At 51.8% G+C, this 24,604-nt stretch overlaps 1 protein-coding gene across 2 annotated transcripts; it reads right to left on the bottom strand.

Annotated features, from left to right (window-relative positions):
* Nucleotides 1-2,649: 2,649 nt before the first annotated feature.
* On the bottom strand, nt 2,650-22,725 carry CSK (C-terminal Src kinase). 2 transcript variants are annotated; one of them, XM_081290197.1, is made up of 13 exons: nt 22,056-22,725; nt 8,071-8,150; nt 7,609-7,722; nt 7,380-7,492; nt 6,824-7,043; nt 5,835-5,928; nt 5,592-5,657; nt 5,403-5,502; nt 5,208-5,298; nt 4,758-4,831; nt 4,457-4,652; nt 4,260-4,346; nt 2,650-3,525 (listed from the first exon to the last, which is right to left on the bottom strand). In XM_081290197.1, the coding sequence occupies exons 2-13, from the start codon at nt 8,083-8,085 to the stop codon at nt 3,343-3,345; spliced, it is 1,353 nt and encodes a 450-aa protein (XP_081146323.1). In that variant the 5' UTR covers nt 8,086-8,150; nt 22,056-22,725; the 3' UTR covers nt 2,650-3,342. The 2 variants fall into 2 exon arrangements, with proteins under 2 accessions (XP_081146323.1, XP_081146324.1); XM_081290198.1 differs by lacking the exon at nt 22,056-22,725 and adding an exon at nt 9,130-9,169.
* Between the last annotated feature and the right edge of the window lie 1,879 nt (nt 22,726-24,604).

Below are 24,604 nucleotides of genomic sequence, written 5' to 3' on the forward strand. Positions count from 1 at the left end.
TTTGTATCTTCTGCTTCCCTTACAGGATTTGGACATGACCCCAAAGTCAATGTCCTTCCGGTTGGCAGTCAAATTTGCTGAAGCCTTTGCCTTCATAAAAACCACTCCACATATTCCTCTCTCAAGCTCTCCTTCCTCTCCATTATGGTTAAATTCCTCAGAAAGTTTTTGACCTCAGATTGCTTGTTCCTTCTAGCCACTGCCATCTGGAACAGGTCCCTACCAAAGACAGATATTGCTAAGGCCAACAATGACTTCCTTGTGGTTACTCAGCAGGCAACTCGGCCTCCATTTCCATGTCTCTTGTGAAGCAGGGACCCTGGTGGCCCCACTCTGATCTCTCCCTTGGCCTGCGACGCAGCCCTTGTTTCCTCCTCAGCACCTATGTAGCCAATTTCTTCATTTTGTTCTTTCAATGATAAGAGTCCCTCAAGGATTGATCTTGGACCTTCTGTGTCCTTCCACAGTGACCTCATACTTGCCCATGGCTTCAGGTTCAATCCTGAAGGGAAGGATGAGAGAGAAGAAAGGGGCCAAGCTAGAAAACAAGTCTGAGTATGTGTGTTTGAGAGAGGAGTAATGAATGAATGAGGACATGCTACCAGGTGGGAAAAGAGTTGGAACATCCAGCTGCCTGGGCCTACCTTCACTCAGGACCCCATCAGTTGGGCCACACTCTGGTCTCTAAAATAACTCAAAATTTCTTCCTCTAGTGTCTGGGTTCTAACAACTTACTCAACACCTTAACAGTGTCTTTTCTTTTTCTTGGTACTGGGGATTGAACCATTGAGTTACATCCTCAGCCCTTTTTATGTTTTGAGACAAGTCTTGTTAAGTTCCTGGGGCTGGCCTGGAATTTGCCATCTTCCTGTCTCAGCCTCCCGAGTCACTGGGATTACAGATATGGGTCATCACATCTGGCCTCATGGCAGTTTCAACAACACTTAAAATTCAACGTACCCTTAACATAACTCCTGATGCTCCCTCCTAAACACGAGTCTCCTGGTTCCCTTGCTTAACAGGTGCCCTGCACATACCCTACCTGCATCCAGTCATTGGGGTAGTCAGGCATTAATGGCACCTCCCTCTTCTTCATCCTTATACTGAATCCATTACCAAGTCTGGTCAATTTTACCCCTTACATCTCTCTAGAGTCCACCTACCTCCTACCATTCTTTGTATTGAGACAGGGTCTCACCAAGTTACCTCAGCTGGCCTCAAACTTGTGGTCCTCTTGTCTCAACATTCCAAATTGCTGACAATACAGGACACCACACCCAGCCAAATGTGATCATTTTAAAACTACAGTCTGACATGTCACTCTCCTATCCTGCTCATAGTCTGTCATTGGCTTTCCAAGGCTGTTGACTCAGTAAAAGCCACATCCTGGCTAAAGATTCCCTTCTCCAACTCCATCTCCCAGCCCCAGGTTATCTGTACAGAATCATCACCCATTTTCTTGGATATTCCAAACAAGCTACCCCCTCAAGTCTCAACTTCTCTCCCTGGCGTGCTGCTCACCACCACCTGTGTTCTTGCTCATCCTTCTTATCTTAAATGTTTCTTCCAGGAAGTACTCCTTGATCTCAAGATTCCCATGTTAGGTGTTTCTTTCACAGCCCTGATGTTTGTTACTACGTGTGATTGTTTCTTTCCAAACATGAACTCCACAGGGTTTGCTTTTGCTCACTGATGAATGCCAGGCCTAGCACACAGCCAATATGCAAATATTTGCTGTTGAATGAATGAATGAATAATGGTCCACTTTCAAAAGAATTAGTCTGGCAGTGTTTGCAGAAGATGGAGGTGATGAGGCTGCTGCACCGGCAAGGAGACAGTGCAGTGGAAGGAAGTGCAGCAGAGCTGAGAAGCAAGTACCAGGCACACTTCAGGTCAGAACACCCTGCTTTTCAGTCTTGCTGCAGTGAGAGGAGGGTCAGGAGTGCTGGGACAACTGGAACCCCCCCTCTGCCTCAGGGGTTGAATCAAGCCTTCCCATCTTCCCAGGCTCTGTTGGACAACCTGAGTGCAGGGAGAGAAGCCCATAGCTGGTCTTCATTCCCTATCTGTGTGCCCTGCATGGAGTGGGGAAGGAAGATCCCTGAACACAGGGCTGGATCTCCATCCCCTGCAAAGTCCAATAAGGCACAGGGGTTGGTGCAGGTGAGGGTGGGGTCAGGGCAAAGCTATTACATGGTAGGTGAAACGTGAGAACCACCAAAGGCTGGAGCCTCCCCTTCCCCAACATGGTCCAGGGTTAGCATTTTCAGGCATGAGCTACGCATCTGCCATGGGGACCCCCTCCCCATCTGGTCAGGCCTAGCCCCTCCCCCACCCTCAGTTCCACACCCCTTGTGTTGAAGGCTTGAACACAGCAGGAGAGGCAGCCCAGGACCTTCAGGCAACACCCTGTGGACAGCCCCCCCCCACCCCCAGCGCCAGGTGGCAGCTGGGTGGGGAGGGGCGGACAGTGAGCGCTTCCCCATGGGCAGACACAGGACAGTCGCTCGTGCAGCTGACACAAAGCGGAGGCTACATTTCCCGGCCATGCTTCCCCCCAGCCCCACTCACAGAGACAGAGGGATGGACAAAATGGCATGGGGGGGACGACCCGGCAGGACAGGCAGGCTCGGCGGAGGAAGCGCCGAGGCTGGACGGCGGTGTCCTCATGGAGTGGTTTATTACGATTCCATCTCACAAGGCAGGTAGGCGAGCGGCAGCGGCACATGAAATCCAAGCCCCTGACAGACGTCTGCCTCGGGCGCATGCAAACAGTGCAACATGGTCAAGCGCAAACACGGGCGACCGAGGCGACACGGGACACGGAACACGGAATGGGGAATGAGGCTGGGGCATGGGTCCCTAGAAAGGGGCCAGTCTCCCCCACCCTGGGGGGCAGAACAGGAAAAATAAGGATTCGTACTTCTTGTAAAATGCCCATTTGCTGGGTACTTTCTTTCTCCTTATCTTGAAAAATAATAAAAAATAAACACACGGAAAAAAATCTCAAAAAAGTAAAGGAATAAAACTCTAAGAAGGCGAGCGATGGGAGGCCAGGAGATGGCTGACTGTGATGGGGGCACTGCCTCCACTCCTCAGCCGCCTCCCTTCCTGGCCCCTGCAGTGGGCAAGCACCCCAAGCCCTACAGGTGGGTCCATGAGAAGGTGCCAGGCTTAGGTGGGGTGCCTGGGGGCCAGAGGGGACAGGCTGGGCAGAGGAAAGAAGCCTGCCAGCCCACTGGGGCTCAGTTCAGGTTTGGGCCCAGAGAGCAGCAGGGGCACCAGGTCTGTGTTCTTCCAGGTTCAGTCCCCACAGGCCCATGACTTGGGTGGAAGCAGAGGTCACAGGTGCAGCTCATGGGCTTTGATGTGTTCAAGCTGCTCTCGAAGCTGGAGGAAGGAGGGCCGCGTGGCGGCATCCAGATGCCAGCAGTTCTTCATGACCTCATAGACTGCGGGTGGGCAGCCATCTGGGGCGTCCATCTTATAGCCCTTTTCCACCCGAGGGACAACGTCCTTCAGGGGCTGTGGGAAGATGAGTGGTACATGTTAGGGTAGTGCCTGTGATAGACCCAACCTGATCTTTTCTTAAAATTGGGAGCAATCTCTCCACAAAGCCATGAAAAGAAATTTCGGCTTTATTATAAATTACTGCAAATTCTGAACCTGCTTGGAATGCCTGCCTGTGCCTTGAACTCACCCATTCCTGGCTCTCTGACCAGAGAGCAGCCCTCTCTGAAACTTTAGTGACACCTCATAAATACTGGCCTTCCCTGGCCAGACAACGACCTTCTCTGAGGCTCTAATGGTCCTCATAAATTCTGATGTTGGGGCCAGCAAAAATTGTAAACTACCATTAGTGTGATGCTTGTCAGAGTTCTGTTATCTGTAACCCCCCTTTGTGTAACTTTCTGGGCTATAAAGCTGGGCTGCAGGAAAGCTGCTGCTGCTGTCTTGTTCCTCCGTTTTGGAAGGGAGAGGCAGCCCGGCCAGTCGAAATAATAAGCTTGCTTTAATTTGATTTTAATTGGAGTCAGTGGTCTTTTCTTGCGTCCTGGTCTAACACCTGACCATAGAGAGGATTCCTACCTGGCATCCCTCTTCAGGGACTCCCCCTTTCAGCTCTACCTCAGACCCAGGCATGGAAGTGGCCTGGAAACTCCCCAGGGCAGGTCTGAGACTTCAGACCCAGCGAGATGACACACCCCTGCCATTCTATCAGTCCCAGCCATGCACCAGGCCCTAGCTCCCAGACTCACAATTCTTGGGTAAGGCACTCGCCCAAAGGAGTAGATTTCCCAGAGAAGGATTCCAAAGCTCCACACGTCAGACTTGGTGGAGAATTTCTGATATGTGGATGGGAGAAGAAATGTCAGATCCTGAGAATCTAGGGGTGGTGGGTGACACAGAACCCTAGCCCACCACAGCTTAGGACCCAGGGGAAGGCTGGTCCCACCTTCTCTCTCAGAGCCTCGGGGGCTGTCCACTTGACTGGCAGTTTGCCTGTGTCCTGGGTGCTGGAGGCCTCCTTGGTGAGGCCGAAGTCGCTGACCTTGGCCACATTGTCCTCAGACACCAGCACATTTCTGGCAGCCAGGTCCCGGTGCACAAAGTTGTTGCCCTCTAGGTATTCCATGGCCTCACAGACGTCTCTGGGGGGCAGGCCAGTCACATGGCCCCTCAGATCAGGGCTCCCACAGCAGGTTGGGGGATCTTCCTAGAACCCTCACCCCAACCCCAGGGACTGCTTCACTCACAGTGAGAACTTCAGGAGACAGTCTCCGCCCAGCACCGACCTACCCCGAGATCTCAGGTAGTCCACCAGGCTGCCCTGGGGGCAAGACAGACAAGATCAGCCCCTCAGGTCAGATTTGCCCTGTAGCCCCCTGGACAGTGGGCTTGAGGGCTAGGAAAATGGCAACACCAGGGGAGTAGGAAGAGGGAAGGAGTGGGACATTGCTGCTGGACACCATGTCAGCATTACCCCTCAACCCTCACAGAATCTCTGAGGTAGGCTTTATTATTATCATCTTCATTTCACAGATGAGGAAACTGGCTTGGAGAGGTAACCTGAACTCTTCAAAGTCATGGTCAGCAAATGATGGGCTAGGACAAAAGTCCGGCCCTAGTGATTTCAAAGCTCAGTTGGGGTGGGGACAGGGGGAGTCAAGGAGGCAGATCCAACCAGGATTTGGGCAGGTGCTCACCTTGGCCATGTACTCAGTGACAATGTAGAGCCCGCCCTTCTCCTCTAGAATTACACCGAGAAGCTGTACCAGGTTGCTGTGCCGAAGTTGCCTGGGGCAGGACAGGGTGGTTGGAGCCTTTGGAGCCTGCCCAGCTCCCCCCCCACGCCCCACCCTTGCCTGTGGGCAGCCTCCCCCTGCCTCCACCCAACTCACGTCATGACAGAGGCTTCCGCCAGGAAGGCCTGGGCGGTGGCATCATTCTTAATGCACTTGACAGCAACTTTGTTCCCCCGGTAATCACCCAGCATTACATCTGGAGGGAGAAGAATTGAGGGCTGTTCCTGGACTCCCCAGACATCCCCACTCCCAGCTCTTCCCAGGCTCCTAGACCCTCCAGCTCACCTCCAAACTCTCCCTTCCCAATGGTCTGCAGCAGCTTCAGCTCCTTCATGTTCAGTGCCCAGCCACCTGTGGGAGGGGTCAGTGAGGGTGTGGATGCTGGACAGGCCAAAGATTAGCTCCCGATGGGACAGACAGACTGGACTATCTCCAGACTCGTGGTCTTTAGGCCTCCAGAATGGGGGCAGAGCCAGAGGCCTGGGGGTGGGGAGGCAGGTGAGTAGGTTTGGGGGTAGATGCACTCACTGCGGTAAAATTCATCCTGGGCTGCCACTGTGCCCTCCATGACCTTTGGTTTGATGAGGCGTGTGCAGAGTCCATCTGCATCAGTGGTGTAGTGCTGGGGAGAGGAGGGCAGGTGCTTAGAGCCAGCCTCCAATGGGCCCCATGTCCTCTCAGCTAGTATGCACTGCTCAGGCCTGACCACCAGAGGGCAGCAGAGGCTGACCCCACCCTCCTGGAACTATTTGCATAGGGAGGGCTCCTCATTTCTGGCAGGGCAGGAATGTCTATCCATTTCCCAAGGCACCCTATACCCAGCTGCTGGACAGACAGCTGGCTGTTGCTACCACTCAGGCTCACCAGAATCCTGAGGTAGAGGGCAAACTCTGGTTTGGTCCTAATGCCAACCTCTAGCCAGGTGTGCTCAGGACCCCACCTTCCTTTGCCAAGACAGCAAAGTGAGTCTGGAGGCATCTGGGAAGCCACTGGTAGCTACTGGATGCCAGGTGTGGCTGGGCTAGATCTGAAAGAGCTGGCCTTGGAAGCTGCAAGAACCTATGAGCATGTCCATGCAGGGGAAGCTAGAGGCACCTGACCATCAAGGTATAGGGCTCCTGTTTACATATATACATCTGGGCATGTGGTTATGCAAATGGAGGGAAGGGAGTTCTAGGATGAAAGAGACTCGGACTCCAGTCCTGGAACCTCCAATATATAGCTAGGGGCCCTTAATTGCTTTGAACCTTTATGTCTTAGTACACAAAACGGGGATAATGCCACCTTCCTTAGGGGAGGATTATAGGATTAGAGGTCAGTCCTGGCATGCAGCAGGTGCTCCACCGAAGTGTGAGGAAAACAGGGGCTTAGAGATTGCCAACATGTCTGGGTTAGCCCACCAGAAGAAGCAGGTAGGACTAGAGCTAGAATCTAGGGTTGTGTGTCAGTATCCACAGATAGGTTTGGGGTATATGTGGGGGTGGTGAGGCCACCTACAGGTACCCTCCCACCCTCACCTCCACCAGCTGCATTAAGTTCTCGAAGTACACTTCTTCGTCAATGCTGAGTTTGCTGGCATGGTACATGATGCGGTAGTGCTCCACCTTGCCGTCACAGCTCACGCACAGTGTGTAGTCCCCAGGGTAGTTGGTACTTTCCCGCACCAGGAACAGGCCTGTCTCCGGTGGGTATAGAAGCCGCTCAGCCTGCTCCCGTGTGATCTTGCCATGGAACCAGCTGGGGAGTGGTGTGGCCAGGGGTCACAGTGGCCCAAGGGTACTGACCACCCTGGTGCCTAATGCTCTGCTTTCTGAAAGTGCTTCCTCTGTTCCTGGAGCTCCCACTGGCTCAGCCAGGCTACCAAGGTCCTTATCTGCTTCCTGTCTCTTTGTTCTTCTGTCCTTGTCAAACCCCTCCTGCTCCTCCCTCTGTGAGGTCTGGCCTGATGTCCTGTCCCTCCTCTTGGACCTACATACAAGTCCCTTACTCTGGCCCCAGGCTTTCCTCTGATGTTCTTCTGGAAGGACCACACCCACTTCCTCTTTTACCCTGTCCCCATCGTGTGGTACTCACGGCATGAGGCTGAGTTTGGTGCCTGCCTTCACGCCCTCCCGCTTCTGGACATAGTTGGCTGGGATGATGCCTTCACGGCCCACCTTGTTCTTGGCCTTGTACCAGTTGGGGTCCTGGCGAGAGGGTAGCCCAGATACATCCTCAGGTCCACCCTCCCCTGCAAGTGAACCAAACCCAGAAGGAAGTCCCAGAGGTGGGAAGGTGAGGTGGGCATAAGGTCCCTGAGTACCTTGGTGACAGCCACAATGGTGAGCACATCTCCTTTGCAGAAGGGAAGGTCCTGTTCAGCAGTGCCATGGAAGTTGTACTTGGCAATACATTCTGTACCGGATGGCCAGGCGGCCTGAAGGGCAGGTGACAGGTGGGTAGAGCATCCTGGGCCTCCTCTCCACCCACCTGCCTGCATGCCTTTGATGTCACAGACTCTCAGTTGAACTCATGAGCCTGCGTGATGTGTCTCTTTCCTGAGAACTCTGGGTCCCTTCCTTACCACCCCAGACCTGTGCTCTTATCTTGAGGCCCTGTGTCTTGACAGTGGGTGCTGGAATTTTACTTTACTGAAAGCCTGGGTTGGGACAGAGGGTGGGAATAATGAAGGTAGGCTCATCTAAGCTCCCCCTGCTCTTTTACTGAGCACCCCTGGGGGGTGACAGGGACGCAGAAATGCCTGAAATCTGCACCTCCGCGGTACCTGTATTGCCGACATCTTCTCAGGAGATCTGGCGTCTCCGTGTCACAGGAAGGCTGAACTGTCACTTGGTACCATTAGAGCTGGGGGGAGAAAGATGAAGACTGAGGAGGGGGTAAGAAGAGATGGCTTCTACCCATACTGGGATTGACTCCTTCCCCAAAAGGAGTGTGATCAGGTGCCAAGGCTTCCAAGAGCTGGAACGTGAGGGCAGGGCTGTTTTCTCCAGACTGAGGCAGGAGCATGAAGTCTCCCAGGATCAGAGGCAGCCATCAACCCTAAGTACACAGGGGGCCTTAGAGGTCCAATGGAATGACCAAGGGGAGCAAAGGAGGCTTGGAGAGTCAGCAGCACTAGAGCCAACTGCCCAACAGTCCCAAGCTTGGGGCAGCAGCTGGCCTGGAGAGAAAGGAAGCCCAGGACAGCTTTGTGAGACTCAGCAGGTGCTGTGTCACCTGGGAAAGTCCCGTGTGTTCTGTGGGCCTGCCAGATTCCTCTACAAAAGCTTGCCCTGGTGTATAAAGCCCCCTTCTGGGTACATACCAAGAAAAAAACAAGGCATATGTCCATCAGGACAGGCACAGGCTCACTCAGATGAATATTTTGTAGTAAATCGCAGATTGGGATGGGCTCAGGTGCCCAGAGAATAAAATGGTTACAAGAGGAGACATTGTACAGGGACAAGCACAATACACTTCAGCTACAAAACAGCCTTGATGAATTCCTAAAAATAACACAAACCAAGAAGCCAGAAACCGAAAAGCACATACTATGTGATTCCATTTGTATGAAGCTCAAAATCTGGCCAAACCAATTCATACTGTCAGATGACCACCCTTTGAGGAAGACGGGAAGGGGCAAGAGGGAACCTCTGGGTGATGGTTATATGAAACATTTGAACCCAGTCATGGAGTGGGTGCACTCTGTGGCAATTCACTGAACTTCACCCTTATGACTGGTGAACTTCTTGGTTGTGTTTACTTCAACAAAGTTGAACCACCCAAAGAACTACCCCAACCAACCCCACATTCCAAGAGCAGCAAGCAAACCTTATCTGCACACCTGTGCCTGACTCCTTCCACCACCACCACCTTCCCAAACACAGTCCAGAGGCAACTCTGTGGCCACACTTTCACTGGGACAGAGACTTCTCCATGAACCTTGTCATCATGCTTATTTTTTTTTTTTTTTTTAGTGAGAGAGGAGAGAGAGAGAGAATTTTTAATATTTATTTTTTAGTTCTCGGCGGACACAACATCTTTGTTGGTATGTGGTGCTGAGGATCGAACCCGGGCCGCACGCATGCCAGGCGAGCGTGCTACCGCTTGAGCCACATCCCCAGCCCCATCATCATGCTTATTTTGATGGGATGGAGGGGTTCAGCAGCTGGGCTGATGGTAACAAACATAATCAACTGCCTCCAATCAGATAGTGGGAGAGAATATTTCAGTGTAGAGGTGTGTTTGGGGAGGTGTGTTTGAGCTGAGCCCTGAAGACTGGAGGGTTTACAAAATCAGAGGGAAGGTCAGAGAAGGTACCCCAGAGAGAAATTGGTGTGGCAGCCAGAGCAAGGGTGTTGTTGTAGGGAGGAGACAGGCATAGCCTCAGAAACTGCCTAGGATGGAAGTCAATGAGGAGGAAAGGCAGGACAGGCTTCACCTGGAACTCCATGACCCCAAGCTTCTAAAGCCCAGCCTTGTCTCTGCTGTATCGAAGGTTTGGGCCTGACATAAACCTTGCAGGTTGCAGGGGGGCTTCTAATCTACTGTATGAAACAGGGGATGGATTCTGAGGGCAATGTGGCCTAGGGAGGTTTGGATCCTTAATCCTGGAGCCCAGCAGAAGCTGGGGAGAAAGGAACCAGGGAAAATGACCACTTCTAGGCCATACTCCTGGCTCTACACAGTCAGGCAGATCTGGATTTCAAACCTTGCTCTGCCATGCAACTCAGAGTGAATGACTCAACCCTTCTGAACATCCCTCTTCCTTAAGTGGAGCACAGAGTCCCCATGCAAGCAGGTTGTGGAGGAAGTGCAATGAGACCCCGAACTTGTTTAGCATGCCCTGCTCCTCATCTCTGCATAACACAGCCCTTCCCACATCCAGAGGCTGTCTATTCAGGGGCACTGAGGCCCATGGAGGATGAGCTTGGATTTCCACAGCCACATTCACATGACTGAGCCACCACGAGTACAGGAACCTGCACTTGGGCCCAACAAGATGCATGCTACAGGGAGCTGTGAGCTCTCCTTACTCTCATTTTACAGACTAGGAAACTGAGGCTCCAGAGAGTGAACAACTTGCTTAAGGTCACAAAGCTAGTTAGGAATGACATTCCAAGCTTGAGTTGGGGTTCCACTGTGGTTAGCTTGGTCCCCAACCTTCAGGTCCTTTTAGCCAGAAGGCCCTGCCAGTATTCCACATCCCCACACCTCCCCCAGCTTCCCCAAACTCAAAACCGGCTGCCACCACAGGAGGGCGCGGAGGCTGTTGCCCTGTTAGTCACCCTTCCAGCTGTCAGTTTGCAAACACTCCTTCCCAGCCTGCAGCTGCTGCTGCCACCTCCCTGCTGCCTCAATGATAATAATAAAAATAATAACAGGTCCTGTTTTCTGAGCACTTATCCAGTGCCAGGCCCTGTCCTTGGCACGTCATTGTTCACCCAATCCTAATAACTCTGAGAGACAGGCTGTTATTATCTCCATTTTACAGATGAGGACTTCAAGTGAGGCCCAGAGGGGCATGTGGCCTTGCCAGGGGTCGTCACACCTTGAGTGAGCTTCTGGAGTCCTATTCCAGACTCCTGATCTGCTCCGCAGTCCTCCTGGCACCTAAGACCCCTTGTCTTATGTGCCCACACTATGCCCCCAGGAGTTGCTGTTGGACTGGGAACCATGAGGTTGGGTCAGCGCAGAGCAGTATGGGGGAGAGAAGCAGCCATAAGAGTCTAAGACATTAGTGCTCAGAGGAAGGGGCAAGCCCAGGAGTGTCCAGGGTGGGCTGTCTAGAGGGGTGGGGCTTTGAAAATCAGAAGCTCTAGACTCAGAGAGGAGCCAAACCCATTACCTTTACTCTACTAGCTGTGCCTCTGGGACCCATTTCCTCTGTAATTCTCAGTGAGAACCTGCAGTTCCAAGGGCTGCTCAGAGGAGTGGAGTTGCTGGCCCTTCTGAGAGGCTCTTCGCTGGTGAGATCCTGAGCCCAGGATGGCTCAGCAGTCCCCTATAGTACCCAGGCTGGGGCCTCCTCCTTAAGGGATCCCCAGGAAGTGAACCCCTTCCCTTCTAGGCCTGAGTCATGAGAGACAATGGCTGAGAGAGATGAATGCAATCTTAGGCCTCCACAATCCAGCCTGCGTCAAGGACAAAGAAGGGTCCTTTATAAGATTATCTGCAGAACACTGTTCAGGGAGTCAGGCGCTCTGAGTCCTGGACATGCCTCTGCCACCAACTGCTGTATGACCTGGGGAGTCACTTGACCTTTCTGGGACTTGCTAGCTCGCAGTACTTTGGCCAGACTTATTTCCCACTGGCTATTACCTACATTCTGCCCACCTCCCTTCCTTGCCATTCCTTCCCTGCTCCCTCTCTCTTCACCTAGAGAACATCCATTCAACCTTGGGGGTGCAGCAGGGGAATGCTTCTGCTGCACAAATGTCCCCTAAAATGTAGTAGGACTACTGTTCCTAGTAGCAAGAGATGGGAAGAAAGACTTTATGCCCATTAATGGGGGACTGGATAAATAAGTCAAATTCCAGAGAGGGAACAGCATCATTTCAGTCATAGTGGAATCAGAACTTATCTCTAGGTGAGGATTAGGAAGATTTCCCATGATACAGAAAATAAAATGGAAAAACACCAGCCCAAGTGTCACTAAAGCTTCTAAGCATTACCCTCTGGATTAACCAGAAAGGGGAAAGAGAATCTTAACAGTAGGGAGAGCTGACAAACACCTCAACCAAGGAATCATATGAAGTTGAGCACCATCAATAAGGAGACAAACAGATACCAAGTGTGTCCTCCTGTGATGCATTGAGAACCTAGTCTCATCCTATGTGGTATTCCTACCAGTGCTGTTCAACTTGATTCGAATGAGGAAAGCAATTCAACAAATCCAAAACAACCAGTTTGAACTCTCAAGGCCAATGTTATAAAACATAAAACAAAACCAAGAATACCCCCAAATCAAAAAACAGCAACGAAAAGGTTAGGATGATGTTTTAGTTAAATTGGACACTAGAGGCTGGGATTTTGGCTTGGTGGTAGAGTGCTTGCCTAGCAAGTATGAGGCACTACGTTTGATTTTCAGCATAGCATATAAATAAATGAATAAAATAAAAGTCCATCAACATCTAAAAAAGTATTTTTAAAAAATTGGACACTAAACAAACATAACAAGATTTAATGAGTGATCCTGAATTGGATTCTGGATTAGGGAGAAAAAAAACACAAAACAACTAGAATAATCGTCTGAGCTGGGCACAGTGGCACATGCCTGTAATCCCAGTGGCTAGGGAGGCTGAGTCAGGAAGATCATGAATTCAAACCTGCCTCAACAACTTAGCGAGGCCCTAAGCAACTTAAGAGAGACCCCTTTCAAAAAATAAAAAGGACTGAAAATGTGGCACAGTGGTTAAGTGCCCCTGGGTTCAATCCCCAGTACCGAAAAAAAAAAAAAAATTGAGGACAATTGGGAAATAGGAATAGTAAGATAATATGGAATTAATGTCAACTTTCCTAAGTATAATTATGTAAAAGATACATAGGTTCTCAGGAAAAACATGATACATGCAGCACTAAACTCAGCAAAAAAAATGCATTTTCATATGTATTTATATAGATAAGAGATAAGAAAATTCAGGAAAATGTCAAGAACTGGCAGATCTGAGTGAAGGATTTATGAGTATCCATTTCAACTCTGCATGTGTATGTACTATTGGCTTTGTGCATGCCAGGTAAGTGTTCTACCACTGCTCTACATTCCCCACCTCCAGTCCTTTTTAATTTTTGAGATAGAGTCTTGCTAAGTTACACAGGCTGGCCTTGAAATTGAAATTCTACTGCCTCAGCCTCCCCAGTAGCTGGGATTATAGGTGGGAAACCATTCCTGGCTATTATTTCAACTTTTGGTGGTTTAAAACACACACACACAAAAAAAAAAAAAAAAAGAAAAAAGAAAAAAGAAAAAGGCTATGGAATACAACCAGGTACAGATCATCTGTCGTACACCATGAGTAGATGTGTTTTTCTTTCTTTCTTTTTTGGCAGGCAGTACTAGGGATTGAACCCCAAAGCAGTCTACCACTGAGCTAACATCCCAAGCCCTTTCTATTTTTTAATTATTATTATTATTTTGGTGTGTGTGATACCAGGGATCAACTAGGGGTGCTTAACCACTGAGCTATATCCCCAAACTTTTTACATTTTTTTCTAGAGATAGGGTCTTGCTGAGTTGCTTAGGGCCTTGCTGAGTTGCTAAGGCTGGCTTTGAACTCTTGATTCTCCTGCCTCAGTCCTCCAAGCTGCAGGGATTACAGGCGTGTGCAACAGCACCCCGCATTTTTTTTTTTTTAATTTAAGACAAGGGTCTCGATAAGTTTCTGAAATTGGCTTCAAACTTGTGATCCTCCTTGTCTCCGCCTCCCAAATTGCTAGGATTACAGGCATGCACCACCTGTATGAGTTGTTTTTGAAGACATACAACATATCCATAGACTCAGGTATGTCTAGGTTATCTTTGGAAAGACACAGGAAAAAAATAACAGAGGTTGCCTCAGAGATGGGATGGGAGAGTAGGATCAAATTCAAGGAATACTTTCTTTTTACTCATATTTGATATTTTGGGTTTTTTTGGCTGATTTTATTTATTTATTTTTTAAAATATATGCACCTATTGCCTTCCCCCTAAAAATAAAATTGAAAATGTCACTTTCTGAAAACCACCTCTGCCAAGAGTCTTCCTTGGTTTCCCAGCTATGCTGGCTGCCTGCCTCCAGGGTCTCACATTCTAGCAATGCAGCAAGAACCTCACTGGCCACGGCCTGTGGTTTAGGGCGTACTGGGAGCTCTACAGGGGGAAAGTTAGTTCTGACTCATAACTGCATCCCCAACATGGGCTGGGCCCAGAGTGCCTGCTCAGTAAAGGAGTGCTGAATGAATGAAGAACGAACAAAAGGGAGAAACCAGACTGGCTGTGCCACACTGAGGTCCTGTAACTGGAAAACTATATTTAACCCCAAAGGGACAGCAGCTGTCACCCCCACCCCCACAGGGTTGGAGGAAAGGGGGCTTGGGATGTGGCAGGACCAAAGCTTCACTCTGACTTTCTGCCCTAAACCCTGCTCCCAGCAGCCCTTGTGCTAGGGTCCTGGGAACAGGCTGGGCATTGTGCCCAAGCACTGAGGTCAGTGGCCACAGCCTCAGGCAGGCCTTTCTTGGGAGCCTAGGCTATCGGGGAGGGGGGATGGAGAGGAAATTGGGAGCCCAGAAACTCCCTGGCTGCCCTTTCCCTGCCCTGGAGGCAGCTGTAGACCCCCAAAGCCAGACACACGCAGATGATCAGGGTAAGTTAAGGGGCCCCTGCCCTGCCCCCTCATCAAAACTCCACTGCTTAATGGGGCGTGGGAGCTTCAGTAACTGTTTACACCCAGCTAAAAATACCCACTGAAAAGGGAAGTGTACTAGAGACCTGGGGGGACTTGAGGCCATGGCCCCTAGAGACTCTGGTCTTGAGACTGAATATATGATAGCTGAATAATACAACTGAATACATAATTGCTAGACCTTGCAAGGATGGGGGCAACCACTGGAAGCAACAGGAAGGTTCCACCTTGCCTTTTGCTCTTTTGAACCAATAGTTCAGGGGCCTTCCTCTGTCCAGTGTCATATTTGGTGGGCCAGGATAGGCAGGAGGAAGAAAGGGCCCAAAAGGTCTTGCCCCTGGAAATCAATTCATGAGCTTTTCCTCTGTGCCCATCCCAGGGCTAGGTGCAGGAGACCCCAAAAGAATACAGACCTGGCTTCTGTCCGACTACATAATGGTCAACCATGACTTTGTGTGCTCAGTGCCTCAAAAGATTGAGGACAGGATGTAACTCAAGTGGCAGAACACCTGCTTAGAATGCCCCAGGCCCTGGGTTCCATCTCTGTGCTGTTTAAAAAATAACAACAAAACTGAGGAAGGACAGGGCCATCCAGGAAATAATCTAAGAGGAAAAGTGGAAAGGAGGAAGGGAGCTGGAGCTGGAAGGATCTCAGGGGAAAGTAAGAGGGAGAGGATTGGAGGGATGCCCTAGAACAGGGCAAGGTTAAGATTCCAACTGCAGTATGGAGGGAGTTAATCAAGACTGAAGGCCCAAGGAGGCTTTGAGCTCATCCCCCAACAGGTCACAGTGCAGACACAGGCAGAATTAAGTTTCAGACTTGGGCACACCCCCCTGGAAAGGGCAGAGCACCTGAGGAGGGTGGGGCTCCCCCACCCCAGGCCAGCAGTTGGGCTGGTTTGGCAGCAATAAAATCAGCCCCACCCCTGGTTCTGCATAAGGCACCCAGGCTGACAGCACTTATATCCCCTGGCCACACACCAGGTGGTGGGGCTAGAGGTTTCTTAGTGATCCCAGAAAGCCTGGGGAGGTACACTCACTGCAGAGATGTTGGGGGGGGGGGGCGGCAGGGAGCAGTAGGATCAGGCACAAGACCTTTTGAGATGCCTAAAGCTCCCTGGGAGTCGGAAAGGAGTAAAAGGATGGCCTCCTTTGGCTCCAGTACATTCTGTGCTACCCTCACCTCTGAGGCTCCCTTTAGCTTTCAGTACCCCAACCTAAGGAAAGCGGTGAGTTTAATGACTGAAAAATGTTAAAAACCAAATTACAGCAACTCACTGGCTTTTTTCCTGTCCCCAATGGCTTGGTGGGACCGGAAATCCTGTCTAGCGGTTTGGGAGCAGTGGGGGCTGGGTTAGAGGAGGCTAATGGGGAGCCTCCTCCCCCAGGCACCACTGCGGCTAGAGGCTGCCACTCCTGGCCCAGAAAGGTTTCTAATTACCGCTCAGAAGCCTAATTACCTACATGCACTGGGCAACCGGGACTCTGGGCCTCCCCAGGGCCCTAACCCAGGCCCCTGCTCCCCTACAACCCTCTTAGTGCAGGCTATGGTCTTTGCATCTTTATTTGCTTACATTTACATGCAGCTTCCCAGCACTAACCTTCCACAAACCCTTCAAAGTTATGGATTGTCCTTGTCCATCATTTCAAAGTCTCTCAGTCTTGGTAAAGGAGGGTAAAGGAGGGTAAAGGAGGGTAAAGGGTAGAAGCCCATGAGCTGTCTAAAACTTTGGCCCTCAGAGTTCTGGTCTTCCTATTTCCAAACTGGGACCTACAGAACACAGCTGGGAAGGCAAAGCTATTGGGGCTAACACAAGGACATATAGCTTACTACCCACGTGAGGGGAAAGGAGGCTGTCAACACTCCCCTGCAGGATGGACTGCAAAAATGAAAGCATGCAGGTACAGCCTACTGGTTCAACTAGGTTCAGGGATCTGTGTTAGTTATTTAATCCTAAAGGAAAAACAAACAAACAAACAAAAACACAGTCAAGTACTGTTGATCCTTGTTGGATAGAAGCAGAAACAAGCTCTGATAAGGGTTACCCACTGGGGGCCACCTAGCTTCCAAAGGCTAGAACAGACTTGAGCTCAGATCTGTCTGAACCTTGGTCAGGAGACCTTTCTTTCAATTTTCCTGAGGCAGGATAGATAACACCCTAAAAATGGACAGATTGGGGGCACTGGGGTAAAGGGGATCTGCCTAGCACTTGGCCCTCTTATTCTAGGAAGTAGAGGTAGGAAGAGGCCAAGGGCTGGTTCAGCAAGAGAAGCCAGCACCCCCTGTGAGAAAGAAGCTCCAAACAAGAACCTCCGCCCCCACCATGCCTGTTTTCAAGTGAGTCTTGATTTTCACATGCTTATTCCCTCCCTCCAGGAAGTCCTCCAGGCTGTTCCAGCCCACCCAGGGTCCCAGCTTCTGAGCTCCCACCAGCCCTGCCAGGAAGTGGGAAGCACAGGCCTCTCCTGATGGACTCCTCTGAGCCTGGCTCCTCTATGCCAAGCAGCAGAGCTTGGCACCTCCTACCCCATCTTCTGGCAGTGTGGAGAGCAAAGGCCATAGATGCTCAAGGCTGAGTGAGGACCAGGGGCAGGCTGGGCAGGGCTGAAAAGCAGCAGCCAACATGGACAAGGGTGAGAAGACACCCAGTTTCACCCACCCACAAGGCTTCCAACTATGTAGAGACCAAGACAGGCATGGGGGCGCACAATAGCCCCTCTTTTGCTTGTTATAGACCACAGAGGGGAGGGGAGGGGCGGAGGGAAGCTGCGGTTGGAGCGTGTACACAGCAAGTGTGTGAAGAGAAGCTATCCTCATCACAGCGCCTCAGAACCAGGAAGAGAAACTGAGCGGGAGGAAGGGCGGGCTGGGCCGTGGGGCCTCCAGCCCTGGGGCCTGTGGAGGGGAGCTCCCAGTCAAACCACTTCAGCCTCTGGGCCTCAGTCTCCCAGTAGAACAAACGGGATTCTCTATCTGCTTCTATCAAAATGCCTCTGATCCAAGCAGTCTATAACCGATGGGCACTGCAGGCTGCATCATGCCTGATAAAAGAGCACCCCCAATTCATGGAGCACTCCTGACCACAGGGAACAGGGGCTCAGCTACAAAAAGCCAGTCTCCCTCCCTGCTTGTTTCTCCCTCAGCCACACAGGGAGCACACCAGCTCTTCCTTCACCAGCTCTTTATTTTTAGGTCTGAATTTGACTTTAATCATTACTTAGCGGATTCTATTTCCAGTCCTTGGATGAAGGGACCCAGAGGGGAGGAGGAGGGAGAGCCAGTGCTCCCTGCCGGGCGTGGGGGGCAGTCTGATCCTCCACCCATCCTGTCCTCAACCAAGGGTGGGGGAAACTGAGAAACACCCAAAGGGCTCGCTCTAGTCAGGCCAGCATCTTGGGGAGGCTCCACCCTGTGACCTCATCCCAGCCCAAACTGTGGGACAGGAGGGCAACTGTAATGCCCACTTCCCCTGTACCAAGACCAGGCAGGAGGAAGAAGTCTGGCAGCCAGAGTCCGAGGTCACAAGCCTGAGGGACTTCTGCATTGAACGGGCCACCTCAGGGAGGACTCCTTGCCTAGGTTAGCCCTGGGACACCTTAGAGTCATCTGGGGCTATAGTCTCTTGGACCCAGGGAGTGCCAAATTGAGAGTTTGCTCCTACTGTCCACAGGGTGGCCCCTGGAGGACACTCCCAGTTTTTCAAGTCTGCATGGAAGCAGAATAAAGGGAAGCAAGGTTTGTCACAATGGCACAAACTCAGGTTAGACCTGGGCAACACCTGCCAAGGAACATTCTAGAGCTGGAAGGCTCTAGAATACCCCCTACCTTACCCCTCAGCTTTCTTCCCCTCCCAGGTCACTGGGAAAGGTGGGAAGCTGAAGCTGGCCTGGCTGTCCCTGGGTTGGGGCTCAGGGTGCCCTGCCTAAACTCAGGCTAAGGAGACCTCTATTTCTACAAGAGAATGAAGGACTGGGCCATACTTGCAGAAGCTGGAAGGCAAGAGGCCTCCTCCACTCAGCTCTGACACTGGCAGACGGGAAGGGAAATGGGTGGGGTCAGACCCTGGACATCAACCAGCAGCCCATCTTCCCAGGGCCAGCCCATGCCCTGAGCCAGCTAATCACATAGCAATGGCATTTCTACCATGGGAGCTGGGGGCGGCAGGGAGGTGGAGCAGCACACTGGCCATAATAGCCTAGAACCTCATAGAACCTCAGCCTCTGGGCCTCAGTCTCCCTGTAGAAAAAAACGGGATTCTCTATTTGCTTCTATCAAAATGCCTCTGACCCGTGCAGTCTATAACCAATGGGCATTTCAGGCTGCATCATGCAGCCTATGGAGCCAGGTTCAGGGAAGTCAGTCAGGAGAGGCCTGTGCTTCCCACTTCCTGATAGGGCTGGTGGGAGCTCTGAAGCTGGGGCCCTGGAGGACTACCTGGAGGGAGGAGGTGGGTTTCAGAGGGGCTGGGCATCTCCCTGCTGGGCCCATGGCTCAGGTGTCTTCCTCCATTTGAGCCAGCCTACAGTGGGCAATCCCCTCAATGACAACCTCTATCTACAGAGGGAGAGGAGAGAGGATATGCCAGGCATTTTCTAGTTCCCCAGTTAACAAGTTCACACTTCTCACACTTTCCTTTAAAGCATACATCACCATTCCTGTTATTTATACAAAGGAACTCTGGTTCAGAGGGTAGTGACTTTCCAACCCTTCATTCTGGCCTAAGTGGCATGGCTAGGCCTGGTATCCACGTGGCTTGAGTGCCAAGTTGCCTGCTCTCTGCTGACTGCTTTTGGGGCTCATAGTAACAACCCCCACAACAGCAACAGATGGGAAGTGCATGCTCAGTAAGAGGGGATGAGTGAAGCTGTTGTGGCAGAGCTACTTAGAATATTCTGTAGCTATTTAGGCAGTTACTTAGACTGTGGAGCACCACAAGAAAATGCCCATACACTCAGTACTGAATGAAAGGTGTCACAGCACCCACACTCCAGTGCTCCAGTGAAAACAGTGACGAAGGAAGAAAATCAGGAAAAAACTGGCAGGGACTCCAAAATGCTAGAAGTCACTGTCTAGTAAAGAAATAGTGGGTAACTTTTGTTTTCTAAGTTTTTTGCAGCCATTTTGTTACTTTCTAAATTAAGAAAATTAGTATGTACATAGTTTTCTTCCAAAAAGCTCATATTTGCTCCCTTAGGTCCCACCTGGCCCCAGTTCTGGCCCAGGTGTCTAAGGACATTTCTACCATGGGACAGCTTTTTCCACCTGGGACAACCTCTCAGACACAGGAGGATCTGTCCCTACCTTCTTTCCCAGACTAAATGCCTCTGTTCTGTTTTTTGAGGGCTACTTGTTAAGGTTCGAAATCCCTCAAAAGATGGAGTCCAGAACTGGACCCAGATAGTTCCATCCCATTAGGCCACGTAGGTCACACAATCACAAGGTACTATTTTGAGGGAGGCTGAACTCTGCCCTCTCTCCAATACTTGCTCCATGTGGCTCAGCCTCATGGGGCCAAGTGCCCCTGCAGCAATGAAAGGACTCATCTTCTGGTCTTTGCCCTGACCCAGTGCAGGGAAAAGAGCAGCCACTTCTGAGCGGGAGGAAAGAACCGAGCTCAGATTTAAAAAAAAAACAAAAAACAAAAAACAAAAAAACCTCCCTGCACATATGTCAGCCTGTGTTAGGCTCCTTTCTACAAAGGCCTTTGGGGATCCTGGGCCGCACCCTTACAGCTCACAGTTGGTAAAGAAGCAACCAACTATGTCAGATGTTAGGTCCCAGCCCCAGCTTCTCAGGATGGAAAGGAAGTCAGGACTGGGTGTGAGGCTATGTGAGTACAGCCTCACAGGCTCAGGACATCTGGGCCCCTTCTTCTATGTTTGTCAGAGAAACAAGAGAGGGAAGAAAAAAGAAAAACCTAAATCAAGAGCAGGGGACCTCAAGTAGGACAAAACTGCAGGTGACTCCAAGGTGGCCCAGACATGGCTCAGCCTTCTCCAGGGAACCAGAGGATCTTCCTATAAAGCCAAGCTCACTCCTGCTGCCTTTGCCCCATTCCTGCTGTGGCCACACCAAGAAAGACACTGGAACACCTATGGTACAGGTGTTAGAAATGGGCCCTGGTGGTATCCCCACTCAGCTGATGCTCCCATGCCTGACAGGGTGCTGCCAGTGGAGACAGAGATCTCACCTTATCCATCTGAATTTGGTGTGTTCCTGTGCCTGCTAGGCCAAACATATAGGGAGGGCTGGGTCAGGACTGACCACAAGACTGTTTGAACTCAGTGCCAGCAGACTTCTGTGCCATACTACACAGGTGACCCCACACATTCACCATATCCCCTGTCAGTAGGACCAAGGCTCGGACTTTAAGGAAAAATATTATGGGTAGTTCTGATGCTGTCTGAGCCCAGACCTAGACAAAACTGGGGCCGGAAGCCCTCTCTAGTCCTCTGCAGTGGAACACGTGCTCATCCTACAAGATCCCTCCTAGGCCAGGCAGGGGGCCTGCATCCTTGATAGGTAACAGTGCCTGCCTGGTTTCCTCCCACCCATAGCAGTCCAGCTTTGCAGAACTGAAGGTGAAAGACAGCTGGCTTCCCTCCACCAGAGGACTGGAGTAGTTACCTTCCCACCTTTGGGCTAAGTTCCTGGTCTTCAAAATGGGCAGTGAAGAGAAATCCTAGTTAAGTTCCAAAGATCTGGTTGATGGACACACCCCTTCTTAACATCTGGGCCCAGAGGAACCTGGGAGAATGGGCATTCCAGGGTGCCAGGAGGTGGGAGCATGAGGCTATTATTACCCAGTGTTACCGTGTTACCTCCACCCCAGACAGAAGCCCTGCCCAGTTTCTCCACCCAGGGGTCAGAGGTCCCTTGGCTTAGGCCTGGTCTTCCCAGAGGCAGAAGGTGACAGGTTCAGTCCCAGGACCTGGGTTTTAAGCATGGTTCAAGGGAGGTGGCTGGGCCCTAGGCTGTCTGGAGCCAGAGTACCTTAGTGTAGGAATGGAGGAAGGGGTCAGAATCAAGTGGACCAGGGCATCTGCAAGGAGGTCCTGGGCAGGAAAGGGCAAACTCTCAGGAGTCAGGCTCATTCTCCTGGGCCCTGGATCTCTAGTCACCTCCTACTCTGAGCTCCACACTGGGGTAACTCGGACAGACCTCAAAGAAGTCTGCTGGGCTGCTGAGCGTACCTCCCTGGTGGCTCCTTCCCAGCAAGATTCTGACAGAGACTCCCGGGAGAATTCGAACCCGTGGAGGAGAGGGTGAAGGAGGTGGGGGATGGGAGTAGACGCGACCGCGGTGGTAAGAGAGTCTGGACGTGCGACCTACACCCTCCTGGGGACACCCGACGCCCAGCTCCTCCCGGGCTGCCAAGCAACTCACCTTTCTCGGGGCACTGCGGTCCGGGCCACCTCGACACGGGCGGCATCAGCGGCCTGCAGGACGGTCCATGCGGCCAAGGGGGAGGGGAGGGGCCTGGGGGTCCCCAGGGGGTGCGATACAAAGAGGTACTGATGCTAAAAAAGGGGGAGGAAGGACGGCCCGACAGAGGCAGGGGGACAACCGCAAGGCCCCGGTCCTGGAGGGAAGAAAGGCGGGGGAAGGGGGCGGGAGGGAGTCAGGGGGAGGAAACAATGTAGCCGGCGCGGCCCCGGTAGAGTTCCGCTTCCGAACGCTGCTACCAAGGTTCGATTTTGGAACGTCTCGCCGGCGGCCCGGGGCCACCCTGGACGCTCGGTTGGGGGCCGCCTGGCTCCCCGCGCTCCAAGCCCGGGGGTTCGGGCGGCCGAAGACTGGCCGGGGCGGGAGGGTCGGCTGGTCGGGGGACGGCCCCGACGGCTGCGAGACCGGGCGGTCGCCCCGTTCGGACCCCGCCCCGGCGGGATCCCCGGGGCAGTGTGCAAGGTGGCGCTGGAGCCGGAGGGCGGCGGCGGGCTCGGCAGCGGTGGCGGCCAACCTCTGCTAGCCCGGGCTCTGCTGGGAGGAAGCTCGCAGGCCTGGCGAGAGGAAGCGCGGCCCGGATCCTCCGCCCGCCGCAGCGCGCCTGCGCGAGGGGGCCTGCCCGGCGCGCAGCGGGGCGTGGGCCGGCGGGACAGCGCCCCCTCCTGGGCTCCTGGAGGACTGCGGGGGGTGTGTCCGCGCCCACGCCCTGCCCCCACCCGCCTTCGGGCGTGAAGTATCCCGAAGTGCTCTCCCCGAGGGCCCACCATCTCGTTTTGGAGCAGCCTCGCAGTCCTCTCTAGACGAAGCTCCTTCGCTGCTGAAGCCGGGCCTGCTTCCCTCTCTTCGGGTGTGTCTGTAAAGAATGAACCTCACTCGCAGCAGTAAGCGCTCATTCATTCACAAACATTTCCTGACGCTGACAGTATGACAGGCCCTGCTCCGGAGTCCACTAATGACACCGCTTCAGTACTGTTAGGCGTTCTTAGTTGAGTGGAGACAGGCCCATAGGTCAATGGGTCGTCACTTAGAACTAATTGATAAAAGTGGAGAGGTGCTTGTTCAAGGTCCACAGGAAACAAAAAAGAAGGGAAGGCAAGTGGGGAGACTTCATAGAAGTGGGACCCTGGCAGAGGGAACAGCATGCACAAAGAGAAAGCTTGGTGACTTCTGGAAACTATAAATAGTTCAGTAGGCTGCAGCTTTAAGTGTGGGTGAGGGGAGATGGGTTCCTTGCAAACTACAAACTACAGGGGCAAGAGAGAGCCAAAGAGCCTCATGGGATTCTCTTGGACTTTATTTTGAGCCTGGAGGCAATAAGGAAGTTGTTCATAGTTGTGTTATCTTGAACAAGTTGCTTGACCTCTCTGTGTTGTAGTATCCCCATTTGATAAAACAGGGAAAATAATAACAACAACGTAAGGTTTTATGGGGAAATAAGTTAGTAGGTTTAAAGCACTTAGTGTATAGTGCCTGGCATGGGGTGAGTCCTAAATTAAATACAGACTGGTATTATGTATCATTGTTCATGATGAGCAGGGAGACTCCAGCAGAGGTAGGCAGTATTCAGGTGCTTTCTAGGGACTGGATCCTGAAGGAAGAGTCACTTTTAGATGCACAGAGAAAAGGGGACATTCCTGGATGGGGAAAATGAGGCTGCTGGCAATGTCCTGAAATGCAAGATAAGTAAGAAGGAGCTAAAGGAGTGAAAGGGACAGTATAGGCCCTGTGGGAGGCAGAGCTGGACAGACAGTGTGGCTGCAGATTGCAAAGAGCCATAGATGCCAGGACCAGGAGTTGGGCACTGTCCTCCAGGCAAACTACTGTTAGGCACTTTGACCCACATGCCCCAGCTTACCAGCAAGGAGCCAGCCATAATGATATGGGGAGGGATAATTTTTGAGGAGGCATCCAGTAGATCTTAGAAGTGTGGCACAATAGGGGGTGGGATATGGATTTGGGATTCAAATCCCAATACCTTTATTTTATTTATTTATATATGGTGCTGAGGATCGAACCCAGGGCCTCACGCATGCTAGGTGAGTGCTCTACCACTGAGCCACAACCCCAGCCCTCAGGGTTAAATCTTAACCAGGCCTTTTACTATGTGTGTGGCCTTGGACTAGTTACCTAAGTTCTCAGCTCAATTTCCTCTTCTGTATGATCAGGCTCAGGCACACCTCTGTTATGAAAGATGGGGCAGATTATAGCAAGATAACGGCTTGGGTTGAAGGGGTGGAGCTGACTTCTTTTGCTTTCCTCTGAGGTCAAGATGGAATGATAATATGGGGCCTGGGGGAGCAGGAGCTGCCACTCAGCCTGAAGGAAAGTTCTTCTGCAGCAGCTCTGCAAAGGTTTATGCAAGGGAGAAATTGACATCTCTTCCCCAGCCCTGGCTGAATTAATTGTCAGAATGATAAAGCAAGACTTTGGGGACTTGGTGAAAACACTCTAATCCCTACTCCAGTTTTGTCCCCGACCCATCTTCCTTT

This window comes from Spermophilus citellus (assembly GCF_964194105.1).
Source record: "Spermophilus citellus genome assembly, chromosome: 4".
Lineage (NCBI taxonomy): Eukaryota > Metazoa > Chordata > Mammalia > Rodentia > Sciuridae > Spermophilus > Spermophilus citellus.